The sequence below is a fragment of the Oncorhynchus mykiss genome, chromosome 5 (assembly GCF_013265735.2).
Source record: "Oncorhynchus mykiss isolate Arlee chromosome 5, USDA_OmykA_1.1, whole genome shotgun sequence".
Classification (NCBI taxonomy): domain Eukaryota; kingdom Metazoa; phylum Chordata; class Actinopteri; order Salmoniformes; family Salmonidae; genus Oncorhynchus; species Oncorhynchus mykiss.
Window position 1 is genome coordinate 7820496 of NC_048569.1, and position 21122 is coordinate 7841617.

General features: G+C 48.2%; 1 protein-coding gene across 2 annotated transcripts in view; it reads left to right on the plus strand.

The window, feature by feature from the left end:
* mapkap1 (MAPK associated protein 1) overlaps nt 1-21122 on the plus strand; it is a 126319-nt gene that overhangs the window by 78249 nt on the left and 26948 nt on the right. For both annotated transcript variants that reach the window (XM_036976695.1, XM_036976696.1), the window contains exons 7-9: nt 2269-2376; nt 3539-3679; nt 10924-11061. In XM_036976695.1, the coding sequence (XP_036832590.1) occupies nt 2269-2376; nt 3539-3679; nt 10924-11061 (387 nt within the window). The remainder of the gene's footprint in view (nt 1-2268; nt 2377-3538; nt 3680-10923; nt 11062-21122) is intronic.

Here is a 21122-nt window from a genome sequence, read left to right on the forward strand (position 1 = left end):
TTCTACACCCAATTCAATTCTTCGTAGCGAAGATTTCGCTGCTCTGAGGTCAAACGGTGATTGGAGCGAATGATTAGGGTAACATTACAATATTTGACCCACCAGCTGCTTCTCGCAACGTTCATGTTTGTTTACCTTGTGACGAAACGCTCCCAGGAATTCCAAGGAATATTCTTTTGATGGCTCGCTGAGGCTCGGGTGACATTTTGGAAAACCCGCGGTATATGAGAAAGGGTAAATATTGCCCAAAGTCTTTTTCCCGACATAGAATTTGACTTCTTTTACTATAATTTATTTTTTTTTTTTTTAATTGTGAGAAAGAAAGTAAGAGAAGAATTGGGAATGCATTCCACCCTCTCTTCTTGGTGAATTATTTTTTAGGCCACCGTTACATAACATGGGAACATTGCTGGGCGGGTTGGACGGCGAGGGGCTTTCGGATAGAGATAACCAACCACCGGGAATGTCTTACATCCTGTGCCATCTTTCAGAAGCAACATGTATTGATTCTGAAGGACAAATTTGATTAAAATTATATCTTTAGATATAATACGATGTGCCTGTTTCACATCAACCAGTTACTTGTTAATTGAATCTCTCTTTTGTCGCTGATACTTCTTTTTTTAAAGACTCTGTTTTTTTTGTAAAAAAAAAAAAAAATAGCTATGACATCACCACGTCTACATGTCATAAATGAAATCTTTCCCGAGCAAATCAACCGCTTGACTGATCACTGGTAGAGTGCTTTTTTTGGGGGGGGGGGGGGGGCTTGCAGACAGAATGCAAAATGTCACCTAACTTCAGTGGACTTTTTCGGTTGTGCTTTATCCAATATGTACTTTTGCGTCTGTAATTGTAACGTTTTCCTGCTCTTGCATGCCGGCGCTGAAGAGAGCCGGCCCCGTCAAACTCTAAAGAGTAACAGCAAAAAGCTGGAGCAGCGGACTCCCTGTCCCTCATCTAGTATCGTTTCTTCTGTTACCGACGTACAGTTTGACTTTATTTCTTTGTTGGTCGTTTTCCGAGGGGATATAATTGCATCTCCTGGGCCCAAAGAGGTCACCTAAAAATGGGTCCCCATTATGGAAGCTCGGAGTCGCCACAAAGAAAAGAAAAGCTTTGCGAATCTAATTGGGCTCCCGGTTACGGCCGTCTAAATACGGAGGTGGAGCGCTGACCTTGACATGCCTGGAGCCAGAGATGAATGGAGACTGGGGGGAGGAGGGAGAGAGGGAGGGAGGGAGAGAGAGGGGAAGGGAGAGAGGGAAGAGAGGGAGGGTGGGAGAGAGGGAGGGGGAGAGAGAAGGAGAGAGGGAGGGAGAGAGGGAAGAGAGGGAGGGTGGGAGAGAGGGAGGGGGAGAGAGAAGGAGAGAGGGAGGGAGGGAGAGAGGGAGGGGGAGAGGGAGGGAAGGGAAGGGAGAGAGGGAGGGAGGGAGAGAGGGAGGGGGAGAGGGAGGGAAGGGAAGGGAGGGAGGGAGGGAGAGAGGGAGGGGGAGAGGGATGGGAGAGAGGAAGGGAGAGAGGAAGGGAGAGAGGGAGGGAGGGGGAGAGGGAAGGAGAGGATGAATGCAGCCTTTTGTTTGAGCTGAACCAAAGGAGTGGCCAGGATGGGGATGGGATTGTGGGTATAGGAAGAAGAGAGGAGCTGTGACCCCTGTGGCCTTGGTCTTGACGAGTGTGGCGGGAGCCAAAGAGCATCTCTGTTGCTTGTCCCCCGCTAATTCCCCTTCCTCCACCTCCTCCTCTTCCTCTGCCTGCCCTCATCCCTTCCTCCACCTCCTCCTCTTCCTCTGCCTGCCCTCATGCCTTCCTCCACCTCCTCCTCTTCCTCTGTCTGCCCTCATCCCTTCCTCCACCTCCTCCTCTTCCTCTGCCTGCCCTCATCCCTTCCTCCGCCTCCTCCTCTTCCTCTGCCTGCCCTCATCCCTTCCTCCACCTCCTCCTCTTCCTCTGTCTGCCCTCATCCCTTCCTCTTCCTCTGTCTGCCCTCATCCCTTTCTCCCCGGTTTCCCCGTGTCTTGATTCGGGTTCTTTTTGTCGACGTCCAACAGATGCACGTACACAAAACATAAACTATTCTAAATCACACCGTAGTGTGATTTAAAAAAGATGTTAAAAGTATTGTCGGTTATTTTCACTTCCTCGTTAAAAGCCTGTGTGTGTATAGGTGTACAGATAGCCCTAGCAGTCGACTGTATATGGTAATCCATGGGTCTCTGTGGAGTCGGTTGTTGCATTGCGTTTGACCCTGTATTCGCTTTGCCACAGGTCCCATGTACCGTCTGGAGAGGCAGACGGAGCCCAACGTGCCCGTGGATCTGGACTGCAGCCTCGAGAGCCAGAGCACCCTAGAGTTCTGCCTGGTCAGGGAAAACAGTGAGTATTCTGCACCGGTGTGATCTAGGATCAGCTTCACCTTCCCCCAACCGTAGCCCTTAACAATTAGTGACAGAAATAAAAATAAAAAAATGACCCAAGATCAGCATCTAGGGGCACCTTCACCCTACACAGAGGATCCTCCTGGGTAGAGTCAAGACCACTAATGGCCTGAATATCTCTCATCTGAACATATTTTTATAGTCTGTGCTTAACTTTTTCTTCAATGCAAGGTTTCACCTACTCTTGGTTTTGAAAGTAGTCTCTGGTTTTTCTCTTCCCCTTTCTCTCTCTCCCACCCCCTCTTTCTTTCTCTCTCTCCCACCCCCTCTTTCTTTCTCTCTCTCTCCCACCCCCTCTTTCTCTCTCTCTCCCACCCCCTCTTTCTCTCTCTCTCCCACCCCCTCTTTCTTGCTCTCTCTCCCACCCCCTCTTTCTCTCTCTCCCACCCCCTCTTTCTCTCTCTTTCCCACCCCCTCTTTCTCTCTCTCTCCCACCCCCTCTTTCTTTCTCTCTCTCCCACCCCCTCTTTCTCTCTCTCTCTCCCACCCCCTCTTTCTCTCTCTCTCCCACCCCCTCTTTCTCTCTCTCTCCCACCCCCTCTTTCTCTCTCTCTCCCACCCCCTCTTTCTTGCTCTCTCGCCCACCCCCTCTTTCTCTCTCTCTCTCCCACCCCCCTCTTTCTCTCTCTCTTCCACCCCCTCTTTCTCTCTCTCTCCGAACCCCTCTTTCTTTCTTTCTCTCTTTCCTATCCCCTCTTTCTCTCTCTTTTCGACCACCTCTTTCTCTCTCTTTTTGACCCCTCTTTCTCTCTCTTTCCAACCCCTCTTTCTCTCTCTTTCCTACCCCTCTTTCTCTCTTTCCCAACCCCTCTTTCTCTCTCTTTCCTACCCCTCTTTCTCTCTTTCCTATCCCCTCTTTCTCTCTTTCCCCCCCTGTTTCTTGCTCTTTCCCACCCCCTCTTTCTCTTTCCCCCCTGTTTCTTGCTCTTTCCCACCCCCTCTTTCTCTCTTTCCGACCCCTTCTTTCTCTCTCTTGACGACCCCCTCTTTCTCTCTTTCCTACCCCTCGTTTCTCTCTTTCCGACCCCCTCTTTCTCTCTTTCCCCCCCTGTTTCTTGCTCTCCCCCCCCACCTGTTTGTCTCTCCGTTCTCTCTGTCAGGCTCCAGAGGAGAGGACAGTTCAGAGGAGGATCCTCCCATGGACATCACCACGGTGCAGGACATGCTGAGTAGCCACCGCTACAAGTCCTTCAAGATCAGCATGATCCACAAGCTCCGCTTCACCACTGACGTACAGCTCGGTAAATACTCCCCACCTTCACCCCACACCCCAACCCTACTACCTCCACCCCACACTGGCCCGACCCTGCTCCCCCCCCCACCCCACACCCCAACCCTACTACCTCCACCCCACACTGGCCTGACCCTACTCCCTACCCCACACTGGCCCAACCCTACTACCTCCACCCCACACTGGCCTGACCCTACTCCCTACCCCACACAGGCCCAACCCTACTACCTCCACCCCACACTGGCCTGACCCTACTCCCTACCCCACACCCCACACCCCAACCCTACTACCTCCACCCCACACTGGCCCAAACCTACTCCCTACCCCCACCCAACCCTGCTCCCACCCCACCACACACTGGCCCGAGCCTGCTCCCCCCCCACCCCACACTGGCCCGAGCCTGCTCCCCCCCCCACCCCACACTGGCCCGACCCTGCTCTCCATTCTGTCCTTTGGAGCCCACAGACAACACGTTGGTCCAGCCTTCCACGGATTTATAAAAAAAAATAGAGACCTTTTTGACTTGAATGTACATTAAGGTTAAACATCTGGTGATGCTATGAAATGCTGTTTATACCTTAATAGTTTTTTAAGTTGGGTCTCTGTCTGTTTTGAATTAGTCAGGCAGTCGTTTACCTCAGGTTAGGTTTCAGTCGGAGGACGTAGGTACGGCATGAGAAAGAAACTAAATCTCCCCTCCAATCACGTTGCCACAGGTCAGACCAGGGTCACCGGGTCACTTCCTGGAAAGCAGGATCAATCTTGTTGTTTACAACAATCTGCCATGGTAACCTCGGTACCCCCCCCCACTGGCCCGTTGGCTTTGGTAATGAGCGTTAATTCAGACCAGGAGGAGACTCTCTGCGTTCCAAATTGCACCATATTCCCTATTTAGTGTACATCGTTTGACCAGAACCCATAGTGCTCTGGTTAAACGTAGTATACTGTTTTGGGAATATGGTGCCGTTTGGGAAGCGTTGTGTCTCCTCCTGGTCTGACTGATGTCCACGAGCGGGAACATGTCCTCTGTACCGGAGACATGCTCAAACCACACAGTCCTCGTTCACAGTTGTACTTGCGCACTATTTTGGAACTGAGATTTGAATCAAAGTCTCAGTCTTTTCTAGTCGTGAAGTTTTTACATGGTGCATTGGATACTCTGTTACTCTGGTCATAACCAACACAGGGGACAAATACCCTCTACTCTGTTACTCCTATCATAACCAACACGGGACAAATACCCTCTACTCTGTTACTCCTATCATAACCAACACGGGACAAATACCCTCTACTCTGTTACTCCTATCATAACCAACACAGGGGACAAATACCCTCTACTCTGTTACTCCTATCATAACCAACACGGGACAAATACCCTCTACTCTGTTACTCCTATCATAACCAACACAGGGGACAAATACCCTCTACTCTGTTACTCCTATCATAACCAACACAGGGGACAAATACCCTCTACTCTGTTACTCCTATCATAACCAACACGGGACAAATACCCTCTACTCTGTTACTCCTATCATAACCAACACGGGACAAATACCCTCTACTCTTAACCCCCTTCTGTCACTGTCCACCTGTTAACCCCTCTCTCTCACTGTCCACCTGTTAACCCCTCTCTGTCACTGTCCACCTGTTAACCCCTCTCTGTCACTGTCCACCTGTTAACCCCTCTCTCTCACTGTCCACCTGTTAACCCCTCTCTGTCACTGTCCACCTGTTAACCCCTCTCTGTCACTGTCCACCTGTTAACCCCTCTCTGTCACTGTCCACCTGTTAACCCCTCTCTGTCACTGTCCACCTGTTAACCCCTCTCTGTCACTGTCCACCTGTTAACCCCTCTCTCTCACTGTCCACCTGTTAACCCCTCTCTGTCACTGTCCACCTGTTAACCCCTCTCTCTCACTGTCCACCTGTTAACCCCTCTCTGTCACTGTCCACCTGTTAACCCCTCTCTCTCACTGTCCACCTGTTAACCCCTCTCTGTCACTGTCCACCTGTTAACCCCTCTCTGTCACTGTCCACCTGTTAACCCCTCTCTGTCACAGCCAATAGCAAATGGATTAGCATTTCATTGAACTGTGCTTGTAAAGTAGAATGAATAGTAATTCTGATGTTTCAGGTTTGATACGAAAAACTCTACCTGAGGCTTTGCCAACCCATCATTTATTGGCTTTTTTTGGGCAAATGTTTCATATTCAAATGAATTATTTATCTAATTCACAGTGTTACCCATCAGCTGTCAGACACGTAACGACAACGCCTCGCATTTTCACATATTTTAGACGGTTTTTTTTTGCATTCATGCTGATATTATTGAATTGAAACCAGGCTGCCAGCTTTGTGGAGCCTCCTCTCCCTCCCTAGGCTGACAGAGGATGGGTTCTTAAACCAAACGACCTGTCGGATGTTCTCCCCAGTGTTTCTCAGAGATAGGGGGTTTCCTGGGGTTTCAGAGGCGACGGCAGCTAGCAAACACCACGGCTTAACCGCCAACAGATGCGTTCAGCGTGTCAGATTAAACCAAGTTGGAGGAGGAGGGGGGGGGGGGGGGGGGGGGGGGGGTGGCGGCCCTAAGCCTTGCTGACAAACCATTGAGGGGTTTGTAATGGTTGTGGGGTTTGTCTTTTTTCAAACCCATCCGACACCTCCTACTCTGCCTTTAGCTTCATGATGTCTTTTCCAAGAGGGCACTCCGCTCTGACTGTACGATGCCATCGGAGGGATTCTATTACAGTCCAAAGCTCTGAAGAAAAAGGAGAGGTGGAATCATTAGGTCACTTATTTTTGGTACTGTCCATATGTACAGTGCCTTGCGAAAGTATTCGGCTACCTTGAACTTTGCGACCTTTTGCCACATTTCAGGCTTCAAACATAAAGATATAAAAACTGTATAGAAGCCATTATCTATCTGCAGTATTAAAGCCCCCCCCCCCCCCCCCCCCCCCCCCCCCCCCCCCCCCCCCCCCCCCAACAAGAAAAAAATGGAATCAGGAGAGACATTTAGGATGGAAAGTGGATGGGCAGTGTCCTGTGTTGCTAGCTAGTGGTACAAACTGATGTTACTTAATGTCAACACCGGGACGGAAAGTCCAGATTCACGGAGGCAGGAATGTCCCCGTGGCCCATAGCTCTAGGATTTATGTGGATTGAGCCAGAGGCATTAGTACCAGACAGTGTGCACAAGTCTGCAAAATCTCTGTCTGTGTGTGCTTGTATCTGGACACTGTCAAATGTGGGAGGGGCCCACAAATAAAATATATAGATGAGCAGTGACAGAGAGGCTAAGATGCAATAGATAGTAAAGAATAGATAGTGAAGGATACAGTATATACATATGAGATGAGTAATGCAAGATATGTAAACATTATTAAAGTGACTAGTGATCAATTTATTAAAGTCGCCAATGATATCAAGTCTGTAGGTAGGCAGCCGCCTCTCTGTGCTAGTGATGGCTGTTTAACAATCTGATGGCCTTGAGATAGAAGCTGTTTTTTAGTCTCTTGGTCCCAGCTACTGTCTTTGACTGACGACACTGGTTCTATCTGCTTTTCCCCCCAAAAGACAACCTCCGTAACAGAATACTCTGCCCTGCGTCACTGCTGGGGTCCACCTCCACCCAGAGAGCCCAGCTCTGGGCTTCTTCCTAATTGATGCAAATGAGAAAAGATGGTGGCGGCATCCATGCAATGCTGCTGGTTTAATAAAGCTTGTTAACCGCGGTGAGGGAAATGAATGGGTCGAATTACCGGGGCGGTTATTGGAAAAGTGTCGTCTCTCGTTACAGTTTGGAACAACTCACTCACAGATGGTCGGCGGTCCTCTCTTCTCCCCCTATAAGAGAATTGGCTGATGGCCCTGGAAGGCAGTTATAGAGGAGATCGGGAGGGGGTGGACGGTCATGTAAGACAGGGGGGTCTGGGGGTGCCAGCCCCCCATCTTAATTTTTCTAATAACCCTCAATGGTGATGCTCAATCTGCCCCCTTCACATGGCATTAGGCGAGGCCTCTGTCACGGAATTGGATTAGGGCTTGTTATAGCAACCAATTCCATGTGGCCAAGGAAAAATAGGGTGGCAATTTAATAACCATTATCATCAATACAAGTGACTGAGTCCATATTACATCAGTGGCTGTGATGTATAGAGTGGAAGTGAGAATAGGGTCTGCCGGGATCCTTCTGATTCCCCTTTAGTGGTGATCTGTAATTGTCAATCCTGTAGAGCAGAAGAGAAAAAAAAATCTTTAATCAGATATTTTATCCGGGTAATTAATGTCATTTGCCTAAGATGTATACACTTAGGATGACACACTATTTACCAACATGGAACTTGCACATGAACATAAAAAAAAAACATTTTGGGGGGGGGGGGTGTGCCATGTACACCGAAACGCAACACTTTTCGAATTTGAATCCGTCAAAATGACTAATTTTGGCATTTTGAATTGAGGCAATGGAAGAGGCACTAGTGGCCTCGAATGCCTTACCTCTAAAATACACATTTTTTACAGAAAACTCAACAGAACTCAACCTTATAGAGAAGAATAAGGGGTGAAGGGAAGCGACAATGATGAAAAAACAGACTTCCTCCATCAAAGCAGTCCCATTTGTCTCCCAGTACTCCATGTTGTCTCCCAGTACTCCATGTCGTCTCCCAGTACTCCATGTCGTCCCCAGTACTCCATGTCGTCTCCCAGTACTCCATGTTGACTCCATGTTGTCTCCCAGTACTCCATGTTGTCTCCCAGTACTCCATGTTGACTCCATGTTGTCTCCCAGTACTCCATGTTGTCTCCCAGTACTCCATGTCGTCTCCCAGTACTCCATGTTGACTCCATGTTGTCTCCCAGTACTCCATGTTGTCTCCCAGTACTCCATGTTGTCTCCCAGTACTCCATTTTGTCTCCCAGTACTCCATTTTGTCTCCCAGTACTCCATGTTGTCTCCCAGTACTCCATGTTGTCTCCCAGTACTCCATGTTGTCTCCCAGTACTCCATGTTGTCTCCCAGTACTCCATGTTGTCTCCCAGTACTCCGTGTGGCTGCGTCCCAAAATGGCACCCCTATTCACTAATAGTGCACTACTTTTGACCGTAGGGCTCTGGCCAAAAGTAGTGCACTAAATGGGGAATAGGAAGCAATTTGAGACGCGTTACAGGATCTTTCTGTTTCCTGTGGAATGTTGACCATCGTTTGATTGACAGCCGGAATCATCTTTCTGCCCTTTTTTTGCCTGCAGTCCCTCACATTAACCGCTCTGATTGACAGCCGGGTTCCAGGGTTCTTTCTGGATATTAATGGGCGTGGCATGGGCGTGACAATGGGTGCTGGAGTTCAGATCATTTTTGAGGCCCCTCCTCATCTTGGCAGTGTATATATTTAAGGAAATTTCCTGCAATTGTACATATTCTGCCATGGCTAATGCTGTGTTTTTTTTTGCTCAAACATAATAATAATCATTGTTTTGGGAATTTTCAGTTCTCCCTGACTATCTAGCTTTTATTTTGGTGATTGTTAAAATAAATAGATCCATGATTTTTTCTACATTGTTTATCTTGCTTAGTCGTTTACGTTTAACACTGAAAGCGTTTTTTTCCAATGTATTTTCAGTGTGGCCTTCCCAAGGATTTCAATGCCGAACAAATCCATGGGTTCATCTCTCCGCCCCCTTTTGCCTCACATTAACCGCTCTGATTGACAGCTGACACATCTGTCATAGACCATAGGCCCCACTCTCTTTCTCTCTCTGTGCGTGTGTGTGCCTGTGTGTGTGCCTGTGTGTGTGTGTGTGTGTGCCTGTGTGTGTGTGCCTGTGTGTGTGTGCCTGTGTGTGTGTGTGTGCCTGTGTGTGTGTGTGCTTGTGTGTGTGTGTGTGCCTGTGTGTGTGTGTGTGTGTGTGTGTGTGTGTGTGCCTGTGTGTGTGTGCCTGTGTGTGTGTGTGTGCCTGTGTGTGTGTGTGTGTCTAGCCTATTCTCCATTACCTTTTATAGAGAGCATCAAAATGCAGTTCTCATCCAACCCACTGGCTTGCCTGATAACCTAATGAAAACATTAACAAAACAGGAGAGAAACACACAAAGTATACCAAACCTGTCTCCATTGGAGGCATTGCAAGAGCCCGAGATGTCCCCATTCTGTCGAGTCCATTTAAGGTGCTATTTTTGTGGCCATGTACCGGCACAACAGTTAAAATAAACAGTAATTCAATAGATTAGCGTTTTAAAATACGTTTCCTCAGCCCAATGGCACACATCAACACTGAATGTCCTCGCTTTTATGACGTTGTTGCTTTGGTTACCAAGTTGTCTATCAAAGAGGCGTTGAGTCTGAAAAAAGGCCGTTAATGGCAGAAACATCAAGCTTTTTCAATTTTTAATAAAAAAAAAAAAAAAACTTTGCTTAAATAAAACGTTCCGTTTTTTGTTGGTGAACGAGTGTTACACCTTTTTTTTTCCTTTTCAATGATGATCAAATGTGTTGGTTGAGCTCCACCTCCACGTCTTTTCAAACAGGTATTTAGGAAGAACTTACTGACTGAGCAAAACCCTCTAAAAAAAATACGACCAGAAAAAAGTCAAATGACGCTGCAGGCTTTTATTTTGTGTTTTGTCGGAGGTACGACAGTCGAATCAAGCTGACGACGTATCCTACACGTCGTCTCATTCAACAGTCAATGGGGTTTATCGTTCATTTAAAAGTCCCCCCCAAAAAAAAGGACTTGAACCTTTAATTTCAAACCTGCTTTCTCGCAATGTGTGAGGAATACCATTTGTCCCGTAAACCTGGTTAACGATTTTGATTGAATAGGAGCCACTATAGATCTCCCTCCTGGGGAATCTGTCTGTACTTAATCTACTGTGTCAGACCTCTAGGTCTATGGACGTCTAGAGCATCCATTTTACTGTGTGTGTGGGTATATTTGTGTGGGTATTTGTGTGCGCAGCCAGCAGCAGCAGGGGCCAGGCGACAGTGATGACAGATTAGCACTGTGAATGGCCATTAACGCCACACAGCACCATCATTTTCACACCAAAAAAAAAAACTGATTACACCAACGCTTTACGCTGTGACAATCCACGAGAGATGCTGTTGTGTCCCACAACAAAATGGAGGATGGAGAGAACATTCGGTGTGGAGTATTATGATTTCACCTCTGCCATCTCTCTCTCTCTCTATTCCCCCCCCCCCCCCCCCCCCCTCCACTATTTCCCCTCCTTTCTCACTCCCTGTCCCTCATGCAGGCATCTCGGGGGAGAAGGTGGAGATCGACCCCGTCACCAACCAGAAGACCAGCACCAAGTTCTGGATCCGACAGAAACCTATCTCCATCGATTCAGACCACCTCTGTGCCTGTGACCTTGTGGAGGAGAGGAGCCCCAGTGAGTACCACTGTTTGTGTGTGTGTGTGTGTGTGTGTGGTAACACACAAGGTCACTGACTGGTGAACACACATCACCCTCATACTGAAAGCACTCATCTTTCTCGGGATCATATTCATTAAGTCATCTTTGACTGTATATTCCTCTGGTTTGACTCAGCAGTGCTGAGACCTTCCATAAGTGACTGTAAAACACCAGACGATTCAGCTGAAATTGCATGTACTAGCAGTCAGTGAAAATAGCCTATATTACAAGTCAATAGGGGTACTGGATTCAGTGATCTCTCTTCAGATTGTACTTTGCGACTAAGCAGATGTCTTATTTGAACTGACATCAAATACAGATTGTAATCGTTGAAGCTGCCTAGCATTTCTACAACGCCCCCCCCCCCCCCCCTCCCACACGTCCACCAGGCTGAAAGAACATAGCTGTGTGTGTGTGTTAGCGTATCTTTGTTAACCCACCATCATCTCCTGCCATCTGTAATAAAATCCTGTAGTCGAAGACCTCCTCTCTTTTCTCCCCGAGCCTCCGCCGCCCTAGCTTCAATCACCGTCCTCTGTAGAGCCTGCTTCAATCACCGTCCGCTGTAGAGCCTGCTTCAATCACCGTCCTCTGTAGAGCCTGCTTCAATCACCGTCCTCTGTAGAGCCAGCTTCAATCACCGTCCTCTGTAGAGCCAGCTTCAATCACCGTCCGCTGTAGAGCCTGCTTCAATCACCGTCCTCTGTAGAGCCAGCTTCAATCACCGTGCGCTGTAGAGCCTGCTTCAATCACCGTCCTCTGTAGAGCCAGCTTCAATCACCGTCCTCTGTAGAGCCTGCTTCAATCACCGTCCTCTGTAGAGCCTGCTTCAATCACCGTCCGCTGTAGAGCCTGCTTCAATCACCGTCCGCTGTAGAGCCTGCTTCAATCACCGTCCGCTGTAGAGCCTGCTTCAATCACCGTCCTCTGTAGAGCCAGCTTCAATCACAGTCTGCTGTAGAGCCTGCTTCAATCACCGTCCGCTGTAGAGCCTGCTTCAATCACCGTCCGCTGTAGAGCCAGCTTCAATCACCGTCCTCTGTAGAGCCTGCTTCAATCACCGTCTGCTGTAGAGCCTGCTTCAATCACCGTCCTCTGTAGAGCCTGCTTCAATCACCGTCTGCTGTAGAGCCTGCTTCAATCACCGTCCTCTGTAGAGCCTGCTTCAATCACCGTCTGCTGTAGAGCCAGCTTCAATCACCGTCCGCTGTAGAGCCTGCTTCAATCACCGTCCTCTGTAGAGCCAGCTTCAATCACCGTCCTCTGTAGAGCCTGCTTCAATCACCGTCCTCTGTAGAGCCTGCTTCAATCACCGTCCTCTGTAGAGCCTGCTTCAATCACCGTCCTCTGTAGAGCCTGCTTCAATCACCGTCCTCTGTAGAGCCTGCTTCAATCACCGTCCGCTGTAGAGCCTGCTTCAATCACCGTCCTCTGTAGAGCCTGCTTCAATCACCGTCCTCTGTAGAGCCTGCTTCAATCACCGTCCGCTGTAGAGCCTGCTTCAATCACCGTCCGCTGTTGAGCCTGCTTTAATCACCGTCCTCTGTAGAGCCAGCTTCAATCACCGTCCTCTGTAGAGCCTGCTTCAATCACCGTCCTCTGTAGAGCCTGCTTCAATCACCGTCCTCTGTAGAGCCTGCTTCAATCACCGTCCGCTGTAGAGCCTGCTTCAATCACCGTCCGCTGTAGAGCCTGCTTCAATCACCGTCCTCTGTAGAGCCTGCTTCAATCACCGTCTGCTGTAGAGCCTGCTTCAATCACCGTCCGCTGTAGAGCCTGCTTCAATCACCGTCCGCTGTAGAGCCAGCTTCAATCACCGTCCTCTGTAGAGCCAGCTTCAATCACCGTCCTCTGTAGAGCCTGCTTCAATCACCATCTGCTGTAGAGCCAGCTTCAATCACCATCTGCTGTAGAGCCAGCTTCAATCACCGTCCTCTGTAGAGCCAGCTTCAATCACCGTCCTCTGTAGAGCCTGCTTCAATCACCGTCCTCTGTAGAGCCTGCTTCAATCACCGTCCTCTGTAGAGCCTGCTTCAATCACCGTCCTCTGTAGAGCCTGCTTCAATCACCGTCCGCTGTACCCAGTCTCTATCTCTCCCCTCTCTATTCACACTGCTTTACCAACACCCAGTCTCTATCTCTCCCCTCTCTATTCACACTGCTTTACCAACACCCAGTCTCTATCTCTCCCCCCTCTATTCACACTGCTTTACCAACACCCAGTCTCTATCTCTGCCCTCTCTATTCACACTGCTTTACCAACACCCAGTCTCTATCTCTGCCCTCTCTATTCACACTGCTTTACCAACACCCAGTCTCTATCTCTCCCCCCTCTATTCACACTGCTTTACCAACACCCAGTCTCTATCTCTCCCCCCTCTATTCACACTGCTTTACCAACACCCAGTCTCTATCTCTGCCCCCTCTATTCTCACTGCTTTACCAACACCCAGTCTCTATCTCTCCTCCCTCTATTCTCACTGCTTTACCAACACCCAGTCTCTATCTCTGCCCCCTCTATTCTCACTGCTTTACCAACACCCAGTCTCTATCTCTGCCCCCTCTATTCACACTGCTTTACCAACACCCAGTCTCTATCTCTGCCCTCTCTATTCACACTGCTTTACCAACACCCAGTCTCTATCTCTCCCCCCTCTATTCACACTGCTTTACCAACACCCAGTCTCTATCTCTCCCCCCTCTATTCACACTGCTTTACCAACACCCAGTCTCTATCTCTCCCCCCTCTATTCACACTGCTTTACCAACACCCAGTCTCTATCTCTCCCCCCTCTATTCACACTGCTTTACCAACACCCAGTCTCTATCTCTCCCCCCTCTATTCACACTGCTTTACCAACACCCAGTCTCTATCTCTCCCCCCTCTATTCACACTGCTTTACCAACACCCAGTCTCTATCTCTCCCCCCTCTATTCACACTGTTTTACCAACACCCAGTCTCCATCTCTCCCCCCTCTATTCACACTGCTTTACCAACACCCAGTCTCTATCTCTCCCCCCTCTATTCACACTGCTTTACCAACACCCAGTCTCTATCTCTCCCCCTCTATTCACACTGCTTTACCAACACCCAGTCTCTATCTCTCCCCCCTCTATTCACACTGCTTTACCAACACCCAGTCTCTATCTCTCCCCCCTCTATTCACACTGCTTTACCAACACCCAGTCTCTATCTCTCCCCCTCTATTCACACTGTTTTACCAACACCCAGTCTCTATCTCTCCCCCCTCTATACACACTGCTTTACCAACACCCAGTCTCTATCTCTCCCCCCTCTATTCACACTGCTTTACCAACACCCAGTCTCTATCTCTCCCCCCTCTATTCACACTGCTTTACCAACACCCAGTCTCTATCTCTCCTCCCTCTATTCACACTGCTTTACCAACACCCAGTCTCTATCTCTCCCCCCTCTATTCACACTGTTTTACCAACACCCAGTCTCTATCTCTCCCCCCTCTATTCACACTGCTTTACCAACACCCAGTCTCTATCTCTCCCCCCTCTATTCACACTGCTTTACCAACACCCAGTCTCTATCTCTCCCCCTCTATTCACACTGTTTTACCAACACCCAGTCTCTATCTCTCCTCCCTCTATTCACACTGCTTTACCAACACCCAGTCTCTATCTCTCCCCCCTCTATTCACACTGCTTTACCAACACCCAGTCTCTATCTCTCCCCCCTCTATTCACACTGCTTTACCAACACCCAGTCTCTATCTCTCCCCCCTCTATTCACACTGCTTTACCAACACCCAGTCTCTATCTCTCCCCCCTCTATTCACACTGCTTTACCAACACCCAGTCTCTATCTCTCCCCCTCTATTCACACTGTTTTACCAACACCCAGTCTCTATCTCGCCCCCCTCTATTCACACTGCTTTACCAACACCCAGTCTCTATCTCTCCCCCCTCTATTCACACTGCTTTACCAACACCCAGTCTCTATCTCTCCCCCCTCTATTCACACTGCTTTACCAACACCCAGTCTCTATCTCTCCCCCCTCTATTCACACTGCTTTACCAACACCCAGTCTCTATCTCTCCCCCCTCTATTCACACTGCTTTACCAACACCCAGTCTCTATCTCTGCCCTCTCTATTCACACTGCTTTACCAACACCCAGTCTCTATCTCTCCCCCCTCTATTCACACTGCTTTACCAACACCCAGTCTCTATCTCTCCTCCCTCTATTCTCACTGCTTTACCAACACCCAGTCTCTATCTCTCCCCCTCTATTCACACTGTTTTACCAACACCCAGTCTCTATCTCTCCTCCCTCTATTCACACTGCTTTACCAACACCCAGTCTCTATCTCTCCCCCCTCTATTCACACTGCTTTACCAACACCCAGTCTCTATCTCTCCCCCTCTATTCACACTGTTTTACCAACACCCAGTCTCTATCTCTCCCCCTCTATTCACACTGCTTTACCAACACCCAGTCTCTATCTCTCCCCCCTCTATTCACACTGCTTTACCAACACCCAGTCTCTATCTCTCCCCCCTCTATTCACACTGCTTTACCAACACCCAGTCTCTATCTCTCCTCCCTCTATTCACACTGCTTTACCAATATACCCAGTCTCTATCTCTCCTCCCTCTATTCACACTGCTTTACCAATATACCCAGTCTCTATCTCTCCCCCCTATATTCACACTGCTTTACCAATATACCCAGTCTCTATCTCTCCCCCCTCTATTCACACTGCTTTACCAATATACCCAGTCTCTATCTCTCCCCCCTCTATTCACACTGCTTTGTCGTCTCTCTGTATTATGGTGTGTCATCTCTCTGTATTATGGTGCGTTGTCGTCTCTGTATTATTGTGCGTTATGGTGTGTCGTCTCTCTGTATTATGGTGTGTCATCTGTATTATGGTGTGTCGTCTCTCTGTATTAGGGTGTGTTGTCTCTCTGTATTATAGTGTGTTGTCTCTCTGTATTATGGTGTGTCGTCTCTCTGTATTATGGTTTGTCATCTCTCTGTATTATAGTGCGTTGTCCGTCTCTGTATTATAGTGCGTTATGGTGTGTCGTCTCTCTATATTATGGTATGTTGTCTCTATGTTATGGTGTGTCGTCTCTCTGTATTATGGTGCGTTGTCGTCTCTGTATTGTGGTGCGTCATCTCTCTGTATTATGGTGTGTCGTCTCTCTGTATTATGGTGTCTCGTCTTTCTGTATTATGGTGTGTCGTCTGTATTATGGTGTGTCATCTCTCTGTATTATGGTGTGTCGTCTCTTTGTATTATGGTGCGTCGTCTGTATTATGGTGTATCGTCTGTATTATGGTGTGTCGTCTCTCTGTATTATGGTGTGTCGTCTCTCTGTATTATGGTGTGTCATCGTCTCTCTGTATTATGGTGTGTCATCGTCTCTCTGTATTATGGTGTGTCGTCTCTCTGTATTGTGGTGTGTCGTCTCTCTGTATTGTGGTGCGTCGTCTCTGTATTACGGTGCGTCGTCTCTGTATTACGGTGCGTCGTCTGTATTACGGTGCGTCGTCTCTGTATTGCGGTGCGTCGTCTCTGTATTACGGTGCGTCGTCTCTGTATTGTGGTGTCGTCGTCTCTCTGTATTGTGGTGTGTCGTCTCTCTGTATTGTGGTGTGTCGTCTCTCTGTATTGTGGTGTGTCGTCTCTCTGTATTGTGGTGTGTCGTCTCTCTGTATTGTGGTGTGTCGTCTCTCTGTATTGTGGTGTGTCGTCTCTCTGTATTGTGGTGTGTCGTCTCTCTGTATTGTGGTGTGTCGTCTCTCTGTATTGTGGTGTGTCGTGTCTCTGTATTGTGGTGTGTCGTCTCTCTGTATTGTGGTGTGTCGTCTCCCTGTATTGTGGTGTGTCGTCTCTCTGTATTATGGTGTGTCGTCTCTCAGGTTAGAGGGTGGAGAGAGCGGGGCAGGTTAGACGATAGAGAGAACGGTGTACAGAGATTGGAATAAGAAGGTAAGTGTCAGGTGGGATTCGATCCTGTGGGGCAGTATAATACTACCGCTGTAGTACGTAGCATGATATAGTACGAGCAACTGAAGATTACATTTATGAAAATTAGGAAAATACAGAGGACAAAAAATATCATTGTACATTCAACTACAGTGGGGCAAAAAAGTATTTAGTCAGCCACCAATTGTGCAAGTTCTCCCACTTAAAAAAATGAGAGGCCTGTAATTTTCATCATAGGTACACTTCAACTATGACAGACAAAGTTATAAAAAAATCCCGAAAATCACATTGTAGGATTTTTTATGAATTTATTTGAAAATTATGGTGGAAAATAAGTATTTGGTCAATAACAAAAGTTTATCTCAATATTTTGTTATATACCCTTTGTTGGCAATGACAGAGGTCAAACGTTTTCTGTAAATCTTCACAAGGTTTTCACACACTGTTGCTGGTATTTTGGCCCATTCCTCCATGCAGATCTCCTCTAGAGCAGTGGTGTTTTGGGGCTGTTGCTGGGCAACACAGACTTTCAACTCCCTCCAAAGATTTTCTATGGGGTTGAGATCTGGAGACTGGCTAGGCCACTCCAGGACCTTGAAAGGCTTCTTACGAAGCCACTCCTTCGTTGCCCCGGCGGTGTGTTTGGGATCATTGTCATGCTGAAAGACCCAGCGACGTTTCATCTTCAATGCCCTTGCTGATGGTAGGCTTTGTTACTTTGGTCCCAGCTCTCTGCAGGTCATTCACTAGGTCCCCCCGTGTGGTTCTTGTATTTTTGCTCACCGCTCTTGTGATCATTTTGACCCCACGGGGTGAGATCTTGCATGGAGCCCCAGATCGAGGGAGATTATCAGTGTTCTTGTATGTCTTCCATTTCCTAATAATTACTCCCACAGTTGATTTCTTCAAACCAAGCTGCTTACCTATTGCAGATTCAGTCTTCCCAGCCTGGTACAGGTCTACAATTTTGTTTCTGGTGTCCTTTGACAGCTCTTTGGTCTTGGCCATAGTGGAGTTTGGAGTGTGACTGTTTGAGGTTGTGGACAGGTGTCTTTTATACTGCTAACAAGTTCAAACAGGTGCCATTAATACAGGTAACGAGTGGAGGACAGAGGAGCCTCTTAAAGAAGAAGTTACAGGTCTGTGAGAGGCAGAAATCTTGCTTGTTTGTCGGTGACCAAATACTTATTTTCCACCATAATTTGCAAATAAATTCATTAAAAATCCTACATTTTTTTTCTCATTTTGTCTGTCATAGTTGAAGTGTACCTATGCTGAAAATTACAGGCCTCTCTCATCTTTTTAAGTGGGAGAACTTGCACAATTGGTGGCTGACTAAATACTTTTTTTCCCCCACTGTATATCATGCAACTCATTCTACTACCTATTCCACCATTTTCCTCACACAGCATCCATCTCTCCCCTAAGGACCTAATCCTGTACCCCCCAACCCTCTTCCCCCCCACGTCCCCTGCTTACCTCTTCTCTTCTCGCACCCGTGTCCATCAATATTGGCCCCGGCTAACCCACATCTCCCCCGGCTAACCCACATCTCCCCCGGCTAACCCACATCTCCCCCGGCTAACCCACATCTCCCCCGGCTAACCCACATCTCCCTCTAAGAGAGCTCATTCCTCTGCGTCGCTGGGGCTCAACACGCCGTTGACCTGGTAATTGGCACAGGGGCGCAGCTCTGTCTCTCTCTGTCCCTCTCTCTCCCTCTCTGTCTCTCTCTCTCTCTCTGTCTCTCTGTCTGTCTGTCTATCTGTCTGTCTCTCTCTCTCTCTCTCTCCCTCTCTTTGTCTCTCTCTCTCTCTCTCCTCTCTCTCTCTCTCTCTCTCCCTCTCTTTGTCTCTCTCTCTCTCTCTCTCTCTCTCTCTCTGTCTCTCTGTCTGTCTGTCTATCTGTCTGTCTCTCTCTCTCTCTCTCCTCTCTCTCTCTCTCTCTCTCTCTCTCTCTCTCTCTCTGTCTCTCTGTCTCTCTCTCTCTCTCTCTCTCTCTCTCTCTCTCTCTCTCTCTCTCTCTCTCTCTCTAGCGGTTCTACATGACTAGGTAAAGAAGACTGCACGAAGATTAATGAAGGCCGGCTAATGCAGGAGTGAAAGGGGGATGAGTGGGAAGGAGGAGGGGGGGAAGGGATGGGGGGGGAATGCTGCTTATCGACACTGAGTGGAAGTTAGAACTGTAGTTGTCACAGTGTCTCTTTCATTGCCTCTGTTACAGATTTTCGTTATGTAATCCACTAATTTGGTTGTGTGGTCATATTCTTGACATGTTTGCTTCATGGTGCCAACCCGTGCCTGTTTTGTAAGGCAATGCGATTGATAGGGTCATCAAATGAAAATCAAATCAAACTTTGTCACATGCGGCGAATTCAGGTGTAAGACCTTATCGTGAAATGCTAACTTACAGTACAAATCCATAACCAACAGTTCAAGAAACAGTTATAAAAAAATAACACAATAAATTAACATTAAGGAGGCTATATACAGGGGGTACTGGTACAGAGTCAGTGTGGAGGCTATATACAGGGTGTTACGGTACAGAGTCTATGTGGAGACTATATACAGGGTATTACGGTACAGAGTCAATGTGGAGACTATATACAGGGGGTACCAGTACAGAGTCAATGTGGAGGCTATATACAGGGTGTACCAGTACAGAGTTAATGTGGAGGCTATATACAGGGGGTACCGGTACAGAGTCAATGTGGAGGCTATATACAGGGGGGTACCAGTACAGAGTCAGTGTGGAGGATATATACAGGGTATTACGGTACAGAGTCAATGTGGAGACTATATACAGGGGGTACCAGTACAGAGTTAATGTGGAGGCTATATACAGGGGGTACCGGTACAGAGTCAATGTGGAGGCTATATACAGGGGGGTACCGGTACAGAGTCAGTGTGGAGGCTATATACAGGGTATTACGGTACAGAGTCAATGTGGAGGCTATATACAGGGGGTACTGGTACAGAGTCAATGTGGAGGCTATATACAGGGGGTACCAGTACAGAGTCAGTGTGGAGGCTATATACAGGGGGTACCGGTACAGAGTCAGTGTGGAGGCTATATACAGGGTGTTACGGTACAGAGTCAATGTGGAGGCTATATACAGGGTGTTACGGTACAGAGTCAATGTGGAGGCTATATACAGGGGGTACCGGTACCGAGTCAATGTGGAGGCTATATACAGGGGGTACCGGTACTGAGTAGGTGTGGAGGATATATACAGGGTGTTACGGTACAGAGTCAATGTGGAGGCTATATGCAGGGGGTACCGGTACAGAGTCAATGTGGAGGCTATATACAGGGGGTACCGGTACTGAGTAGGTGTGGAGGCTCTATACAGGGGGTACCGGTACCGAGTCAGTGTGGAGGCTATATACAGGGGGTACCGGTACAGAGTCAGTGTGGAGGCTATATACAGGGGGTACCGGTACTGAGTAGGTGTGGAGGCTATATACAGGGTGTTACGGTACAGAGTCAATGTGGAGGCTATATACAGGGGGTACCGGTACCGAGTCAGTGTGGAGGCTATATACAGGGGGTACTGGTACCGAGTCAGTGTGGAGGCTATATACAGGGGGTACCGGTACCGAGTCAGTGTGGAGGCTATATACAGGGGGTACCGGTACCGAGTCAGTGTGGAGGCTATATACAGGGGGTACCAGTACAGAGTCAATGTGGAGGCTATATACAGGGTGTACCAGTACAGAGTTAATGTGGAGGCTATATACAGGGGGTACCGGTACAGAGTCAATGTGGAGGCTATATACAGGGGGGTACCAGTACAGAGTCAGTGTGGAGGATATATACAGGGTATTACGGTACAGAGTCAATGTGGAGACTATATACAGGGGGTACCAGTACAGAGTTAATGTGGAGGCTATATACAGGGGGTACCGGTACAGAGTCAATGTGGAGGCTATATACAGGGGGGTACCGGTACAGAGTCAGTGTGGAGGCTATATACAGGGTATTACGGTACAGAGTCAATGTGGAGGCTATATACAGGGGGTACTGGTACAGAGTCAATGTGGAGGCTATATACAGGGGGTACCAGT